The sequence below is a fragment of the Coptis chinensis genome, chromosome 9, assembly GCF_015680905.1.
Source record: "Coptis chinensis isolate HL-2020 chromosome 9, ASM1568090v1, whole genome shotgun sequence".
Lineage (NCBI taxonomy): Eukaryota > Viridiplantae > Streptophyta > Magnoliopsida > Ranunculales > Ranunculaceae > Coptis > Coptis chinensis.
The window spans coordinates 79,100,708-79,116,107 of NC_141464.1; the positions used below are offsets into that span (position 1 = coordinate 79,100,708).

Consider the following 15,400-nt stretch of genomic DNA (forward strand, 5'->3'; position numbering starts at 1 on the left):
GGAATTACTAAATTTAATCAAGGCATTCGGAATGGGGAACTCTGAAAAAATTAGCAATACTATTATAGTGAAGTTCATTTCTAGATTTGTGTTCCAACTTCCAACAACAAAGTTATAGAACACAATAGCTTATACTTGACGAGCATGGTTTGCTTGAGTCCTTTTATCCATTTCTTAGCTATTCATTCGCAATGCTGGTTCTCAGCTCTTTGTTGTAATTTTGATTTTATGCCGGTACAGATTATCTTCTTCTATAGTACATATTAGGGTTCAATTATCACCTTACGTATGCACGTACATATAGTAGTACTAGATACCAAAACTGGCACATGTGATGTTTGTGACACAAGGCTGTCAAGTGAGGCAGCATTCCTGCAGATGTACAACTAGTTTCTTGCAAGGCCTATTTTGTAAGGTTTTTATGTGTACATTACCTAAGTTGAGCTATATTACCAGTTACCACACAACTTGTCTATGTCTACGATCATTCTACTTTGCTGACGCTTACACATCATTTAGGGACCATCGGCAAGAATTGATTAATTGGGATAGATTTTCCATTAGAGGAGTGGAATTCACAGGTTATAAAAAAATTACATCCCAAATCAATATGGACTCCAACTAATCGACTGTAATGGGTCCCTGATTGAAGAAGATGGACGCGGTGTTATTTTGTTTGAGTAGACTCCCCTATTCTAATACGTAGTTAAGAAGGTTTGGATTCTTGTTTAAGAATACCCGCATCTTGAGTCTAAGAAGTACAGGGAATATTAGTCACTTTCGTCTTAAACTTGAATTCGACATGAATAATACAAGTACTCTAATTAATTTGATCAAGGCTAGCTTTTTAGTTATTTAGTAGAATTGGGAACAATAACCATTGGCTTTCAAAATGTTTGTATTGCTAAGTTCTAACTCTGTAGGTGCTCCTATGATTACTCGCTTGACCCCATTTTAACACGTCTCATCCAATTTCCATCCGATTATATGAAATGTATGACTATACAAGCTCAATATATTCTCTAGCTAATTCTAACCACTATTATCCATACTAAGTTAATATACAAACGTAATTAATTAAGTTAAAAGAAACTGTCTCACTTCGTCTAGTTGGATGAAGAAACATTAAGAGATTTCGAGATGGCTACCTAGAGAGCAAGAGCAAGAGTAGTGAAATGAGTAGTGTTGTCTGGTGTTTAAGGGGCTAATGTCGAAATGAGTAGTGAAATATGTTAAGTTTTCTGATTTGGTTTAGCCACAGCCGCCAGTAATTAACACAGAAAAATTAAAGCAAGATAATTAATCAACATTAACCAGGCTGACCCACCCTGATGAATTTTGTTAGTAGGTTAATGATAAGACGGCTTATCTTTCCATAGAATGCATTAGGAAATAGTTGTCCAAAACTCCAGGTGTGTTTTGAAGATTGTAGGACCTCATTTTCTATATCTGGACTAAGGACCAGTTCATCTTCCAAAAACGTTGTCCCAGCTTCTAGTCCCTAGTGATATTAAACTCCATTCTTACATACAAGAAATTGGGAAATGGAGGGGTATGCATCAGATGGGAGTCACCTTCAGCCCTTCACTTAGGGATGGAGAATGTCACAGTCCTAGCTAATAACTTTTTTTGACTATATTACCAAATACCAAAGAAGAGAAATATTACAAGTCCTCAGAAATTATAAAGCCATAAACATGAGATGATGAGAGAAATCCTTGTTAGATTTTCTTCTTTTTTATTCTATCACTTCTGAATGCAACTCAGCATTATTTGGCTGAATGTCACATTCACATTCAGCCTCATTTAATAAATTCTGTCCAAAGTCCCTTTCAACCTATAGTGCTCTCCATCACCATGAAATAGACCTTTATGTATTCTCTCTCTCTCTCTTTTCTCTCTCTTCCTGATCTCTTTCTAACTTTGTTTGATGAGTGAGTAAGAAGTCTTTGTTCTTAATTTGCTTTGTGCTTGTTATAGCTTCTTCCTATTTCAGTTACAAAAGTTCTCTTGCTATTTCTGAACATTTCCTTGGGTTTTCTTCAAGAGGTTTGTGAAGAAACAATTGAAGTAAAGCATGATTCTTTAGTCTCTTTAGTCCAATTTACCATTCTTCATTTCCTTTTTTCTTTATTTTCAGCGCAACAACGGAGTTCCCAATTCAAGACGACTCTCCCACACAAAAAATGGGAAGAGGAAAGATTGAAATCAAGCGAATTGAAAATACTACGAACAGACAAGTCACCTTCTGTAAGCGTCGCAATGGTTTACTCAAGAAGGCCTATGAATTGTCTGTCCTTTGTGAAGCCGAGGTTGCTCTTATCGTCTTCTCTAACCGTGGTCGCCTTTATGAGTATGCCAACAATAGGTATCTCATACAACTCTTCTGCTCTTACTCCTTCTGTATTTCAAGAGCTTATTTAGCTCATGGTCTAACTAGAGTCCTAAAATGGTACTTGTTCTTGTTTCAAACATATTATATTAGGGTTTCCTTTTTCCTATAATCTAATTTTTCACCTTGTTAGATTTCCTACAAGAACTATACAATTTTTTCTTCTCTTTCTTATATATGTGCTTATATTTTTTGCTTCATTTTTAGATCATGGTTTTTGTAGGTTATATTAGATCAGTTCTGATGGATATATATAGCACTGTTTGCATCTTTTAACACTGTTTTTCTGTACTGTCCCAATTTTTTTGTGACATTTTTTTCTCTCTCTCTCTCTCTCAAGTTCTCAATCTTCAGCTAGAGTCTAGCTATCATCCAGTTTCCAAAAAAAGGACTGGGCTGGTTATATGTGTAAGGCACCAGATCAGTGAAACAACAAGTTTTAAAGCAATTTTGCAATCAAAAAGTAAATTAGGGTTCTAATTAGGGTTGTCATCCAAGATGAGTCCTTAAAATGATTTTTCTACCAGATTTTACAACAAATTTTCATAATCCCACCTAACAAATCCTTTTTTCTTTTCCAGTAAAGCTATACAAAATATATTGTTTTAGATCTCTTACTATTTCTATTTTTCATCAATAATACACTGTCCAGGTATCCATTCCATCATTCCATTTTTTTTTTCCATCTGACAAACAACTGATAAAAGATCAATGAAGTAGGACAAGAAAAGCAAGATTTACATCAAAATAGTATATAAGCAATTAAAGTATTCTAAAATATCTCTTGGGGCTCATTCAAAACACTCCATCTCACTGACTGAAATCAGATTAGTGTGTTGAAGCTTCATATGCAGGTATTAAGTTGTTGCATATTTTGGTGTCTGTTACCCTTTTAAGACAGATATGTATGTTTTAACTTAAAAGGGAAGGTGATATTATGTGGCTGTCTTGGTTAGATACGTGGAATCTTTGGTCACGTTTTGTGGTATTTTCAGCTCTTAAAATCTGACAAGAAAATGGTCTTCCAATGCTGCACACTCTTTGCATTTTATGTGCAAATATGAAACTTTTTCCACATTAGCCTTTTAATGAGCTTTTTTAGAAGAAGCTGAACCAATGGAGATTGGAGAGAGGCTGAGAGAGAGAGTTTTGTAACGTGATACATCGAAAATTGGAGACTGCCTGGTTAAAAAGTTAGGTTGACTGGTTTTTCACAGTGGCACTATGGATATTCTCTAGTTTACCAATGTCAAGATTATGGAAAAATGCTTAGAAAATACACGTGTCTTTGTGATCTCCATCAGATGGTTGAGATGGGAAATTCAATCATTTTATAGGATCTTGTTTCATGGTTATCGACGAAGTTAAGGTTAAAAACCTCTCTAGAAAAGAGAGCCTGCTTTGCTGTGGATATGTGTATTTTCTCACCTATGATTGAACAACGGAAATGCAATTGCAATGATGAGAGGTGAATTTACATTAGGGATTAGACCACATATGATAGAGTCCTATTTCAATGCACAAAAAACTCTAATTTTTGGGACATCACAAACTTACGTGGATAAGTGGAAGGTTTAACTTTTTTTTTATCTAAATCATTATTTAACTCTTCAAGGCATGGCATAGTATACCTTGGGAACTGTGTAAAATTCGCCTATGCAAACATTTAACATATCAACGAATCAAAGACAACATTTTAAGGCAAAACTGACTATGTATGATTTTCATTCTGTTTAGCCACTACAACGAGGAATGAAATGTTCACCAACTCCCCCAAGTGTTCAAAGTATATACTCATTAAAAAAATTTACACAAAATGTGCTAAAATTTGCAATGCCTTGCAGTGTGAGAAGGACGATTGACAGGTATAAGAAGACATGTACCGATGCATCAAGTTCGTTAACTGTATCGGAAGCCAACACTCTGGTAAGGTTCATTTGTGTATGTTAATAGGGATTGAAATCCTATTGCGAATCATTTGTGTATGTTAATAATTGTAGCATTTGATTAACTCGATCACTTTTGAATTACGCAATCATCTCAGTTTTACCAGCAAGAGACCTCGAAACTCAAACAACAAGTTGAGATTCTTCAAAACTCAAACAGGTGGGATCGAGACTGGTTGAGCTCATTTGTATAAAAGGTTTGCCTTGTACAATTTTATTAATAAGTTTCAGTCTGCAGGCATTTGAAGGGTGAAGCTCTTAGCTGCTTGAGCATTAAGGAGCTCAAACAACTTGAAAGTAGATTAGAGAAAGGCATCAGTAGAATCCGTTCGAAAAAGGTACTTGTTCGTTTTTCCAATTGTTGATTCTTAGTGAAAGAAAATATACTAACAGTTTTCGAATTTAATTTATTGAACAGAATGAGATGCTGTTGGCTGAGATTGAGTATATGCAGAAGAGGGTAAATGCATACTTTATACATTTGCTTTTCACATTTTGATATCAGCAAGCATAGAGATTGTACTCTAATATAATTACCATATTAAATGTGCTTTGGTTGCAGGAGATTGACTTGCACAATGACAATATATATCTCAGATCCAAGGTTTTTCTCTCATAAACAAACCTTTTATTCTCTAAACAGGTTCTACCATTACATATTTACATGCATGGTTGTAATTAAAAATGTTTCTTAAGTTACTAGGTACGAGTTTGTAATTTGGATGTTGTGGAGTTGTGACCATCTAAAGAAGTTTTAAGAGAACATAAACTCTGAATGCTCTAGTATCTAATTTAATTGCATGTCTCAAGATATTCCAGTTTGCCACGCCCAATGTCTCGTTCCTTCCTCAGTATATATACTTGTGTGTTTTTAGTGACAATTTTGCACGTGTAGATAGCGGAGAATGAAAGAGCCCAGCAACACATGAACTCATTGCCTGGGAACGAATATGAAGCTATGACTTCAGCACCATATGACGCTCGCAACTTCCTCCAAGTAAATTTACCTGAGTCCAAACAGCAGCAGTATATTTCAGAGCTAACTGCCCTCCAACTTCGGTAAGGATACAATGAGGACACGTACAACGACTTTCTAGAATTTGCATCACAAGAAACAAACAATTAATGTATATGTCTCATTGATAAGATTTAGATTTAATTGCTTTGCAATGATATTTAATTTCACGCCCATAATTATTCTAATTATGTTCTTTCCATTTGCAGTTAATTTGCTGAAGGAAGCATGTCCCAACAGTTCGTTCTTTTGAGTTCTTTTGTGGTATCTGAAAAAGTAGAGTTTATCCAATTATCCCAGTGAGGGATTTTGTTCATTGAGTTCTTTATTCTGGTTACTTGTTATAATCTCAATATGAAAGATAGTACTTTCATTCAAGTTAGCATACACGAGACGTATGTTATGAATAATTAACTTATCTAATACATTGGTTTTGAGGGGTTCGTCCCCCATATATATATGTATAAACAGCTCCATTGTGTGATAGGTAGCAAAGCGATTCAGTGTGCGCGAATGCGTTTCTTTGACGTGATATGATCTTATTATCTAAGTTTGTAAATCTTTAATTATTCACCAGATGTGATCAAGTTAAATTCTGTTTGGTGAAAATGAGTCGTCTCGACCAGATCAGATTCCCAATTTCAGCTGCTAAGAAACATATTTTGTCTAACTCTTGTAATCTCCTACCCCTTTTCCTATACTCAATACAATTCTCAGCTCACTCGGCCAAAAAAAAAACTCTAACTCATCAGCAAACAAAAATAAATTTGTGTTTTATGCATGGTTGATTCAATTCTCTCCCAAAGGCATGTCCTAAATTTAATTTGGAGTTTGTTCCATTCATCCAGTCGTGGACCTGAGCAATATATGCAGCTTTTTCACATAGTTGGGGATTTCAGAATTATCGGAATTCTGGAAATCTGGAAAACTAAAATTCACAATATTTCGACCAATGTCATATTTTGATTTCGACTAATTTTGAAATCATCAATATTTCGACCCTAGGTTGTTTTTTATATTTTTTTAAACCGAAAATATCTGGCAAAATTTCTGCATTTCGTTCAGAATCATGAACACTGCTTTTTCAGTGTAGATTTAATTTTGAGCATACCCACGAGAGAGAAAAAAAATAATAATAAAAAAAAAATAATAATAATAATAGTTGAAGTATGAAAAAGCGTAAGTACCTATGCGTTGTTAAAGGATCAAAGAGATTGTTTTTGCTCCTGATTATTTCCTAATGTAATTTCTTACGTTCTTTTATACTTTACAGTATGTTAAAGTAATGATTCAGTTATTGTTTTTCTGAAATTGGGTTGTTAGTTTATTTGTGGATTGTGTTGTTTTGGACTTTTGGTTATCGGGGGTGCGAGAAACCATATTCATACGGTTAGAATGATGTTAATTGGGTTGTACAACATTGCATAGTTATTGTTTGACAAATTATTTGAAAGGGGAATTATATCATTGTCAATTAAGAAAAGGTTGTGAAATTGGTTTGGATGAAGAAATATTGGATTGTAGTAGATAGTTATGTGGCTATGTTGTCTAAGGCTCAATTTTTAGTATCGACGACAAATAATAGTTATGTAAGAAAAATCCAAGAATTTATGGTGTGGACATTTTAATATTTAGGGAAAATTGTCAAATAGGACAGAGGGGGTTAGGGGAGGGATTAAAAGAATGTGTGTTTATGCTATGTTCTTAGACTTTGTGTTTGTGATGTGAAAAAATAATTATTCCTTCAAGGCTAACCAAACAAGTGAAAAACCTGAAACACAAAGTCTGAGAACATAGCATAAAGCCATAAACACACGGTCCTTTAATCCCTCCCATGAACCCCTCTGTCCTATTTGACAACTTTCCCTAAATATTAAAATGTCTACACCATAAATCCTTGAATTTTTCTTACAGAACTATTGCTTGTTGTCGATACTAAAAATAGAGCCTTAAACAACATAGCCTCGTAACTACTTACTACAATCCAATATTTTAATCAACTTCATCCAAACCAATTCCACGACTTTTTCTTAATTGACAATGATATAATTCCCCTTTCAAACAATTTGTCAAACAATTACAATGCAATGTTATATCTACAACCCAATTAACATTATTTTAACAGTATGAATATGGCTTCTTGCACCGGCCCACACAACAAAAACAACACAATCCACAGATAAATTAACAATCCAATTTCAGAAAAACAACAACTGAATCATTATTTTAACATACTGTAAAGTTTAAAAAAACAGAAGAAATTACCTTAGGAAATAATCAGGATTGGAGCAGGAACAATCTCTTTGATCCTTCAACAAGGCATATGTCATTTGCACTTAGGTTTTTTTCACACTTCAATTAGTGTTTTTTCTTTTTTTTTTTTCCTTTTAAAGTAGAAATTTTATTGATACTGATGATGAATTTTACAAATAATTAGGACAAACGTGCAACAAGCTGCGCCGCAAGTCATTTCTGAATAGCAAATCCTATTCTTCTAAAAACAAACTCGTTAGAACCAACTGTCATAACGTTACTGTCCATAACTCTCTGAAGTCTCTTGAGAAGCTCAACAGCCTGTTGTTCCAAGAAACCGAAAGTGTCGAAACTAAATGTAATGAAACAATGCTGGTTAGCCGTGCAAGCTTCCTCATGCTTCTCCATCTTCCATGTCACTGCTCTCTTAGCTGCTTCTCCCACCTCAAAGACTCCATTCCCAAGCCCTACCAACGGAGAGACGCCAGTTACATCAACACATGCATGTCTCCCCTCAGACCAACTATATATCAATACATCCGCAGGCCAAAGTGTCGATCTGCTCTCATTCGGATCAGTGAGAAAGTTAACAGGAGCCTCTTTCTTCACTTGTACCCCAGCCCTTCAAAATGCATCACACAAAATGTCTCTAACATGATTATGTCTGTATTTAAAACCAGGAAAATGTCTACAATGTGCTGCATGGTCCCCAAAGGCATCTAATCTACTTTTTTTGCATACAGGATAAAGATCCCCGTCAGAGTATAGAGGAATCATAAGACGGTACCTGAGAATGGCACGATACTCCACCTATGACATACGCTGTCCCAGTCCCTCCATCGGAATAGCAAGTAGAAAATCTTTTGCATGTTCCAACTGCAAGCATCCAATGACTGCTTTCTGACGAGTAGAGAACTCAAACTCCCTCTCAAGACTAGCAACAATCTTACCGTAAAAAGCTTCCGCCAAAACTTTTTGTGGTTTTGAGGGGACGGTAGCATTCACAGCCAGAGAATCAAAGTCAAAATCGGGAAGACAGAGACGCAATGCACTGGTAGCATTACTAAGGATCTCACCCATAGGCATTGGACCACAACTCCTAAGAATGTGGTTCTGAAGCTCTGAAGTCTGAAAATGGGAGGCCACAAAAGCAAAAGCAGAGACATCAGAGGCACAATAGATACCTAACCCACTGGCCGCAATAAGCTTCGCTAAACGCCACTGCAAATCACCGAAGCCAGGACCATTAGAAACTATAATGCCCTGCAGAACCATGCGAATGTGCTGATCAAAAGTCTTAGCTGCCTCCCTAAAAAAAGGTGGTAGACAAGTATGAACTGCAAAAACCAACTTGGAGAGCCCAGCATAAGCTCGTAAAAGTGCTAACTCACACTGTGGATCCTCTAATGCAGCTAAACGGTCCATTGAAGTCATAGCCGTTTCAACACGCTTACGAGCAAGACTCATGACAAAAAAAGAATCAGTGCTAACTGCCCCTCCAAGTAACCTGACCCCATGCTGAGGACAAGATAAATCTAAAGGAAAGAGACCAGGAGTGGAACGACGCGGATCTAGTGATGGCCAAAATATCTCAGTCTTGGCCACATTAAGAACCAACCCATAAGAAGGCCCTTCTTCCTTAATGATACGCAGAGCTGCCGCCACTTGTTCTGTATCCCCAACTAGAGTCCCATCATCTAAGTACCAAGCCTGGAGCAATAATTGACAACTTGACTGGATCTGTAGAATCAGAGGGTGCAACACCAGTGCAAAGAGAAGGGGACCCAAAGGATCACCTTGCTGAACCCCAGAAGCAGACCATATGTAATCATCCCCCAAGTATAATCTTGCAGGCTGACAATACAAATACTCGAACCAAGGGGAAATAGCGGGGCAGCGAATGCGAACCTCTCTCAACATAGTAGTCCGATCAACCATGTTAAAGGCATTCTGAAAATCTACTAGTAACATAGAAAGAGATGTACTGTCACCGTTAGCACATACCATGCGATTAACAGCATGCAAAATCGCCTATGCTCCACCAGGGACACCAACCCCATACTGAAAATCCTGCAAGTACCCTACCACCTCTTTGGAAACCCCTTTCATTGCAATTTTGGAAACAAGACGTCGCCAAACCATACCCACATCTATCGGACGAATGCTATTATCCGGCTTAAGAAGTGGAGTGAGCGGAGCACTCGCTATGAATTCTGCTAACGGCTGCGGACATTGTCCCTGTAACCACAAATTCACCACCAAAGCCAAGACATCTAACAAGTTAGACGATATAGCTGCTGCAGCACCACTCATGGCATCTAACAAGTGCTGAGCACGGAGACCATCACGACCACAAGAAGTACCTTTCGGAAACGACTTAATACATGACAATAAGGTGTCTCTCTCTACTAATAAAGGGGGCTCAGCAAAAAGAACCGTTGGTTTCACAGGTGGTTGTCGTATCGGGTGTTTCTCCTTTAATGCATGTATAGTCTCTGCAGTATTGGAGGCAACCCTTGATGATGATAACACTTGTACCGCTGCAGCAAAATGTCCATCGGCAACTTTCTGTAAGCATCAACGCACATTCTGAGTGGGAACGTATTTCTTGGTTGACTGGATTGAAGGAGGCTCTATTACAGACTTTAAGAGGCGAAATATCCCACCAGGCTCATTCCATGTCATCAAAGCATGGAGAATCTGTTTTTGCTGAAGGTTTTTTCTAGTACCAGAACGACGTTCCTGACGATTCTGTGGTTGAAAAACTTGCAGAGTACAGCGCGGTAGAAGAAGGAGACGAACCCAGGGCATAACTGAACCAGGATCAGCTGTGATATCCTAGAGAGCAGATTTCAGTACACCAGAAAAAGCCAAATGACAAGCACGTGGTATACTTTTCACAGTACGGAAAGGTATACGGAATGCAATATCAAGTAACGTCTCATCAAGAGAGGACGCAACAACAAACGGATTAGGGGTATTATCGTCACCCCTCTCTGTTATTGGGGTAAGATCTGTAGTGTTGGGCTTAGGGGGTGGTTGTGGTATGCCCACAATGACACATTTGGGTTCCCCATTCTCCATCAAAGCAGGTGGTGGTATGGTATCATCTGGATGACAACATGGTATACCAAATGCCACAAATCCATTTATTTTATTTTTTTTTGGATTTGGGTTGTAGCTAGACAGTGGGCCTAAGGTAGGATAGTAAATTAGCAACACTACTATTTTATATATATATATATATATATATATATATATATATATATATATATATATATATATATATATATATATATATATATATATATATATATATATATATATATATATATATATATATATATATATATATCTCCCTTATCAATTGAGAGAGAGTTTTGAGAGTGTCCACGTGGGCAAAACTAATTATGGTAAAATAGGGAGAGCCAAAAAATTCATCCACATAGACAGGGGGATTAAGAGAAATCAGGAGACTAAACCGGAAATAAAGGCGAACAAAACACTAAACCCTACGTAACTATTTTTTGGGTTTACTCCATCTCTTCCCTACGGTTCGTCTTCCCCGAAACGAAACCTAATGTTTGCCTATTCTTAAAAATACGTCTCTCTTCTCTTTCTCCGCGAACCCCAAAAATACGTCTCTCTTCTCTTTCTCCGCGAACCCCAAAAATACGTCTCTCTTCTCTTTCTCTGCGAACCCCTAGCATCAATTTAACTCGCAGCTTCCTATAGAAACTTTGCCTCAGCGTCTAAGAACAGCGGATGGTTCTCACAGCAGTTGGATTCCCTCAAGGCTTACCCCCAGAATGTGCTACCACAAATATATGATTTGTTAGCTCTAAGACACCCAAATTCTTTTATTCATTTTTGTAACTAAACTATTTGTAATTCTTCTTATAGTGTAATATAAATCCACCCATCTCCTCATCTTGCATCTTCTTCACGCCTTCTTCAAAGGTAAAGGTAAACATCAATGTGTTACACAATCTAACTTTATAATTAAGCAACTTATAACTTCATTCATCACTTTCTCTATTATCTTTCTCATCAAAGCACCAGGTACCTTCTTTCTCCTTTCTCCTTTTTAAACATTATATTGCTAAATGAGGTACTCGAAATTGTCAAACTGAGTTTGTATGTTTGGATAAGTGTATAGTAGAATCCTTTCTTGACACGAGTTTGTAATACTTCTTTACCATTATCAAGCCACTACATCTATTCTAGCCATCCCACAATTCTTATAAAGCTTATAATGTTTTTAACTCATTTGACCTTCAGATAACACATCATAGATAATGTGCATGGGGCTATGTTGGAAGAAAGAGTGGGGTTTTCAAATTTAATTTGAACTTCAAATCTGCAAGAAGCAGGGTGCATGTTGTGCACAAGGTGAGACGCGTTTCCATCCCAAAGCTAGAAAGTGGCGTCTTACAAGTAACTACCATATATTATTCACGTGAAAAAGATATCTTGCATGGTCAGTCATGCAAGAATGCATACTATGCAAGCTAAGGAACTTATGAAACTGATAGCTCTGTGTGTTCATCTTATATACTTATGTTTTCTTTCTTCCACCTTAATTAATTTCTATGGGTGGTACTGAACCATATGATCATTTGAAGTGACAAAATCAGATATCTTCGTTACCTACTCAGCCTTAGCAATGAGCCACAAAGGTACTTATATCTATGAATCTGTCAATGTTTTTTTCATTTATTTTATGTTGGTTGTCTGTTCACTAGACTTTTGCTTCAGTTTTTAATGCTCACTGAGAAAATGGCACTTAAGATTGTTATTGTGCTCATTTTCCTCATACTGACGACAATTGCGTGAAGCAAGTGATGGTGAAACAAACTGCGTGAAAAAAACTAAATAGGAAGTAAGAAACATTCTTGATTAAACATCATATACAAATAACCCACCGTACCTCTTCCTTCCCAAAACCCTTCATCTTTCTTCCTCTCCCATCCCATGAAGATTAATCTACTGAGAATTAACTTTATAATGGTGGTCATGTGTCCATGAATCACGAGGTAAAAACAAGTTTGTTTACTCTTTTCTTTTCCTACATTGGGATTTTGGTTAACTTGCATCACTACATAATTGTGACCTTACTTAATTGCACATATTGAAGTTTGAACACTTTAACTCAAGGCGTGTAATCAGATTAATCGGGTGTTCAAAACTTACATCAAAATATAGAGAAACTTCTACACTGGGGAAACTTGGTTAAATTGCTATAATGAAGTTATTACGAAAAACACTCCATTTTTGAAGAACATACACCATCGATACGACCCTTACTGCTTGAGGAAGGAACTATTTGCTAAATTTATAGACGAGAGGATGTTTCAGGAGAGAAGATGATGGAACGGAACTTTTTTTTTTTGGTAAAGAATATAGAGGAATTTCAGAATGACAAGAAGGTTTATAAGAATTGTGATTGGTTTCAATGGATTCATTGGACTTGAGATGGTTGTTTCAAAAATAGCAGTCCCTTTTCGGGCATTCTAAAGGTGTCCACGTCGACAGGGAGATTACGAGAAATCAGGAGAGAAAAATCAAATTTTATCGCAGACCTCAAAAAGTTAAACCCTTAAACCATCCAAAATCCACATCTCTCATTCTTCCAAACAGGTCATCTCTCCTCAAGACGATTTTTCTTCTTTCATTTGCGTAGTAATCCATCTATAATCTATTATCTTAAATGATTATATAGTTGCCAATAATCTTACGGGTTTGGCTGGGAATGAACCATTTAGAGAAGTTTTGATCACCTTGATGGTAAGGCAAGTTGGTGTTGTTTATCCTTTTACTGTGATCTATACCGGGAGGGTTAATCCTTAATTTGATCTTCCTTCTTACGACATTGAAGTTACTCCTTTTCTGGGGAGAATTTTGGATGGAATGGAACATAAGTTTGGATTTGGTGTTACAAATGCTTTGGATGTGTGGTACATTGACGTGAATTTGCATATATGGTTGACAAGTAAGAGGGTGGAAACTAAGGGAAATTTGATCGAATACAAGAGTCCAACTCCTCTACTGGTGTCTTTGGTTTCAAACTTAGTGGTCTAGATGGGACTTTCCTGACTAAGGCAAGTAGGTCTATCTATTCAAGTGGATGGGTGGAGTCGTATCATGGAAAGGTAGTTACACATTCCTTCCAAGAATTCAGTTTCACAAACTTTATGCAGATGGGGGAAAATGGAAGTTTGCAAATTGTGAGTCAAACAATTAACTCTAACTACAACATTGATTCCAAACTCTCATCTCATATCTACAAGGCCAGATTATTCCAAAACCTCCCCTTTTATTTGTACAATGAGAATGTGGACCAAGGAAATGGCGTTACACTTCAATCACGAATGTCTCCCCGGCACTCAAGAATGTGCGAAATGGACAAGGTTCTATAGTGGTAAAGGGAAACTTGGTGACCAATTGGGCTGGGAAGTACTCAACAAGTATACAACTATGATGGTACTGGAGGTTGCTTCTTTAGGAATGTAAGTAATTCAAACTACACCATTCTATATGATAAATCAGGAAATTGAAGCAATTGAGCAGATTCTGAATTATAGGTTCTCTGACAAGTCACTATTGGCAAAAGCATTAACTCGCTCTTCTTTTACTGACTCATCGCCATCTTACATTCTTACCAATGTTTAGAATTTGTTGGTGATGCTGCTTTGTGCTTCCAATATTAACACGGAAAAGTTTGCTCGCGTTGCAGTCCGACATGTCCTTTTTCATTTTGTTAGGCACAATGGCCCTTCTCTTGATGCAAAGGTACACAAGCTAAGAATATTCTGTTGGTTTTAAACTTTAAATATTTGGTTTGATCATGCTCTGATATTCAGGTTTGTATATTGTTTTGGTAGGTTAATGAATTTTCTTTAGCAATTAAAAAAGAATAACAAGCTTGCGAGATCTCAGCGTATGGAGGAAAGTTAAAAGCACCAAAAGTTCTAGCGGATATCGTCGAATCCGTTGCTGCGGCTGTATACGTGGATACCAAATTTGATTTGAAGTTTATGTGGGAGGTAAAAAGTTACTCTGAGTTTTTGAAGATGCTGTTTTTGTTTTTTGTTAGTTATAAAGTTATGTAATGTTTATGGTAGGTCTTTAGTCCACTGTTGGAGCCTATCGTTGCGCTTGAAAATCTACAACAACCACTCACAATGCTTTATGAGCTTTGTCAGAAACAGGACAAAAATGTTGATATTAAACATTGGAGGAATGGGGAAAATAATATTACCAATATTTTGGTGGATGGGAAGCTTTTGGCTTCAGCGTGTTCAGAGCAGAAAGAGACATCGGCTTAGTGCGAAAAAAGCGACTTTGGAAAAATGTTAATTTCCAAGTCTATGCTAATTTTGGCTGACGACAGTTGTGAATTGCTAAAGGGAGTGGAATCTTATGGGATCTTATACAAGGAGGATCATATTGTAATGTTTCCTATCAAGTTTGTTTATTATGTAGACAAATTTAAGGTCTTAAGATTCCGAGTCATTCTACTTATTATGTAAATTCGATTTTGAAAATTAACGATATTGGACCATCATAGATATTAAGTACAAACATTTTCCACGATCTATTTCATTAATTAAAAAGATAATGGCCTTCATCCTCCTATTCCACTCACAGGTATTTGCATTTTATTTATTTTACTCTAAAGATGACATACTTCACACATTGCATCAAGTTTTAAGAGTTCCCGAAAAGCTCTTAAAGGGCTTGCTTGCAGGATCAAGTGGGAAGAGCGGAACTTGACAGATCTCGCAGCTACTA

The 15,400-nt window shown here is 36.7% G+C and overlaps 2 protein-coding genes and 1 pseudogene across 2 annotated transcripts; 2 read left to right on the forward strand and 1 right to left on the reverse strand.

Annotated features, from left to right (window-relative positions):
- The first annotated feature begins 1,908 nt into the window (after nucleotides 1-1,908).
- Nucleotides 1,909-5,837, forward strand: LOC147478409 (agamous-like MADS-box protein MADS1). Its single transcript, XM_086584920.1, has 9 exons — nucleotides 1,909-2,049; nucleotides 2,141-2,368; nucleotides 4,237-4,318; nucleotides 4,437-4,498; nucleotides 4,577-4,676; nucleotides 4,757-4,798; nucleotides 4,901-4,942; nucleotides 5,234-5,397; nucleotides 5,563-5,837. Exons 2-9 carry the CDS (start codon nucleotides 2,187-2,189, stop codon nucleotides 5,564-5,566), a joined length of 678 nt encoding a protein of 225 aa, XP_086441046.1. The 5' UTR covers nucleotides 1,909-2,049; nucleotides 2,141-2,186; the 3' UTR covers nucleotides 5,567-5,837.
- A 1,965-nt stretch (nucleotides 5,838-7,802) lies between these two features.
- On the reverse strand, nucleotides 7,803-9,789 carry LOC147478410 (uncharacterized). The gene is made up of 2 exons (XM_086586243.1): nucleotides 8,612-9,789; nucleotides 7,803-8,215 (listed from the first exon to the last, which is right to left on the reverse strand). The coding sequence occupies exons 1-2, from the start codon at nucleotides 9,611-9,613 to the stop codon at nucleotides 7,820-7,822; spliced, it is 1,398 nt and encodes a 465-aa protein (XP_086442369.1). The 5' UTR covers nucleotides 9,614-9,789; the 3' UTR covers nucleotides 7,803-7,819.
- Nucleotides 9,790-13,954: 4,165 nt separating this feature from the next.
- LOC147478411 (ribonuclease 3-like protein 2) lies at nucleotides 13,955-14,934 on the forward strand (annotated as a pseudogene).
- The last annotated feature ends 466 nt before the right edge of the window (nucleotides 14,935-15,400 follow it).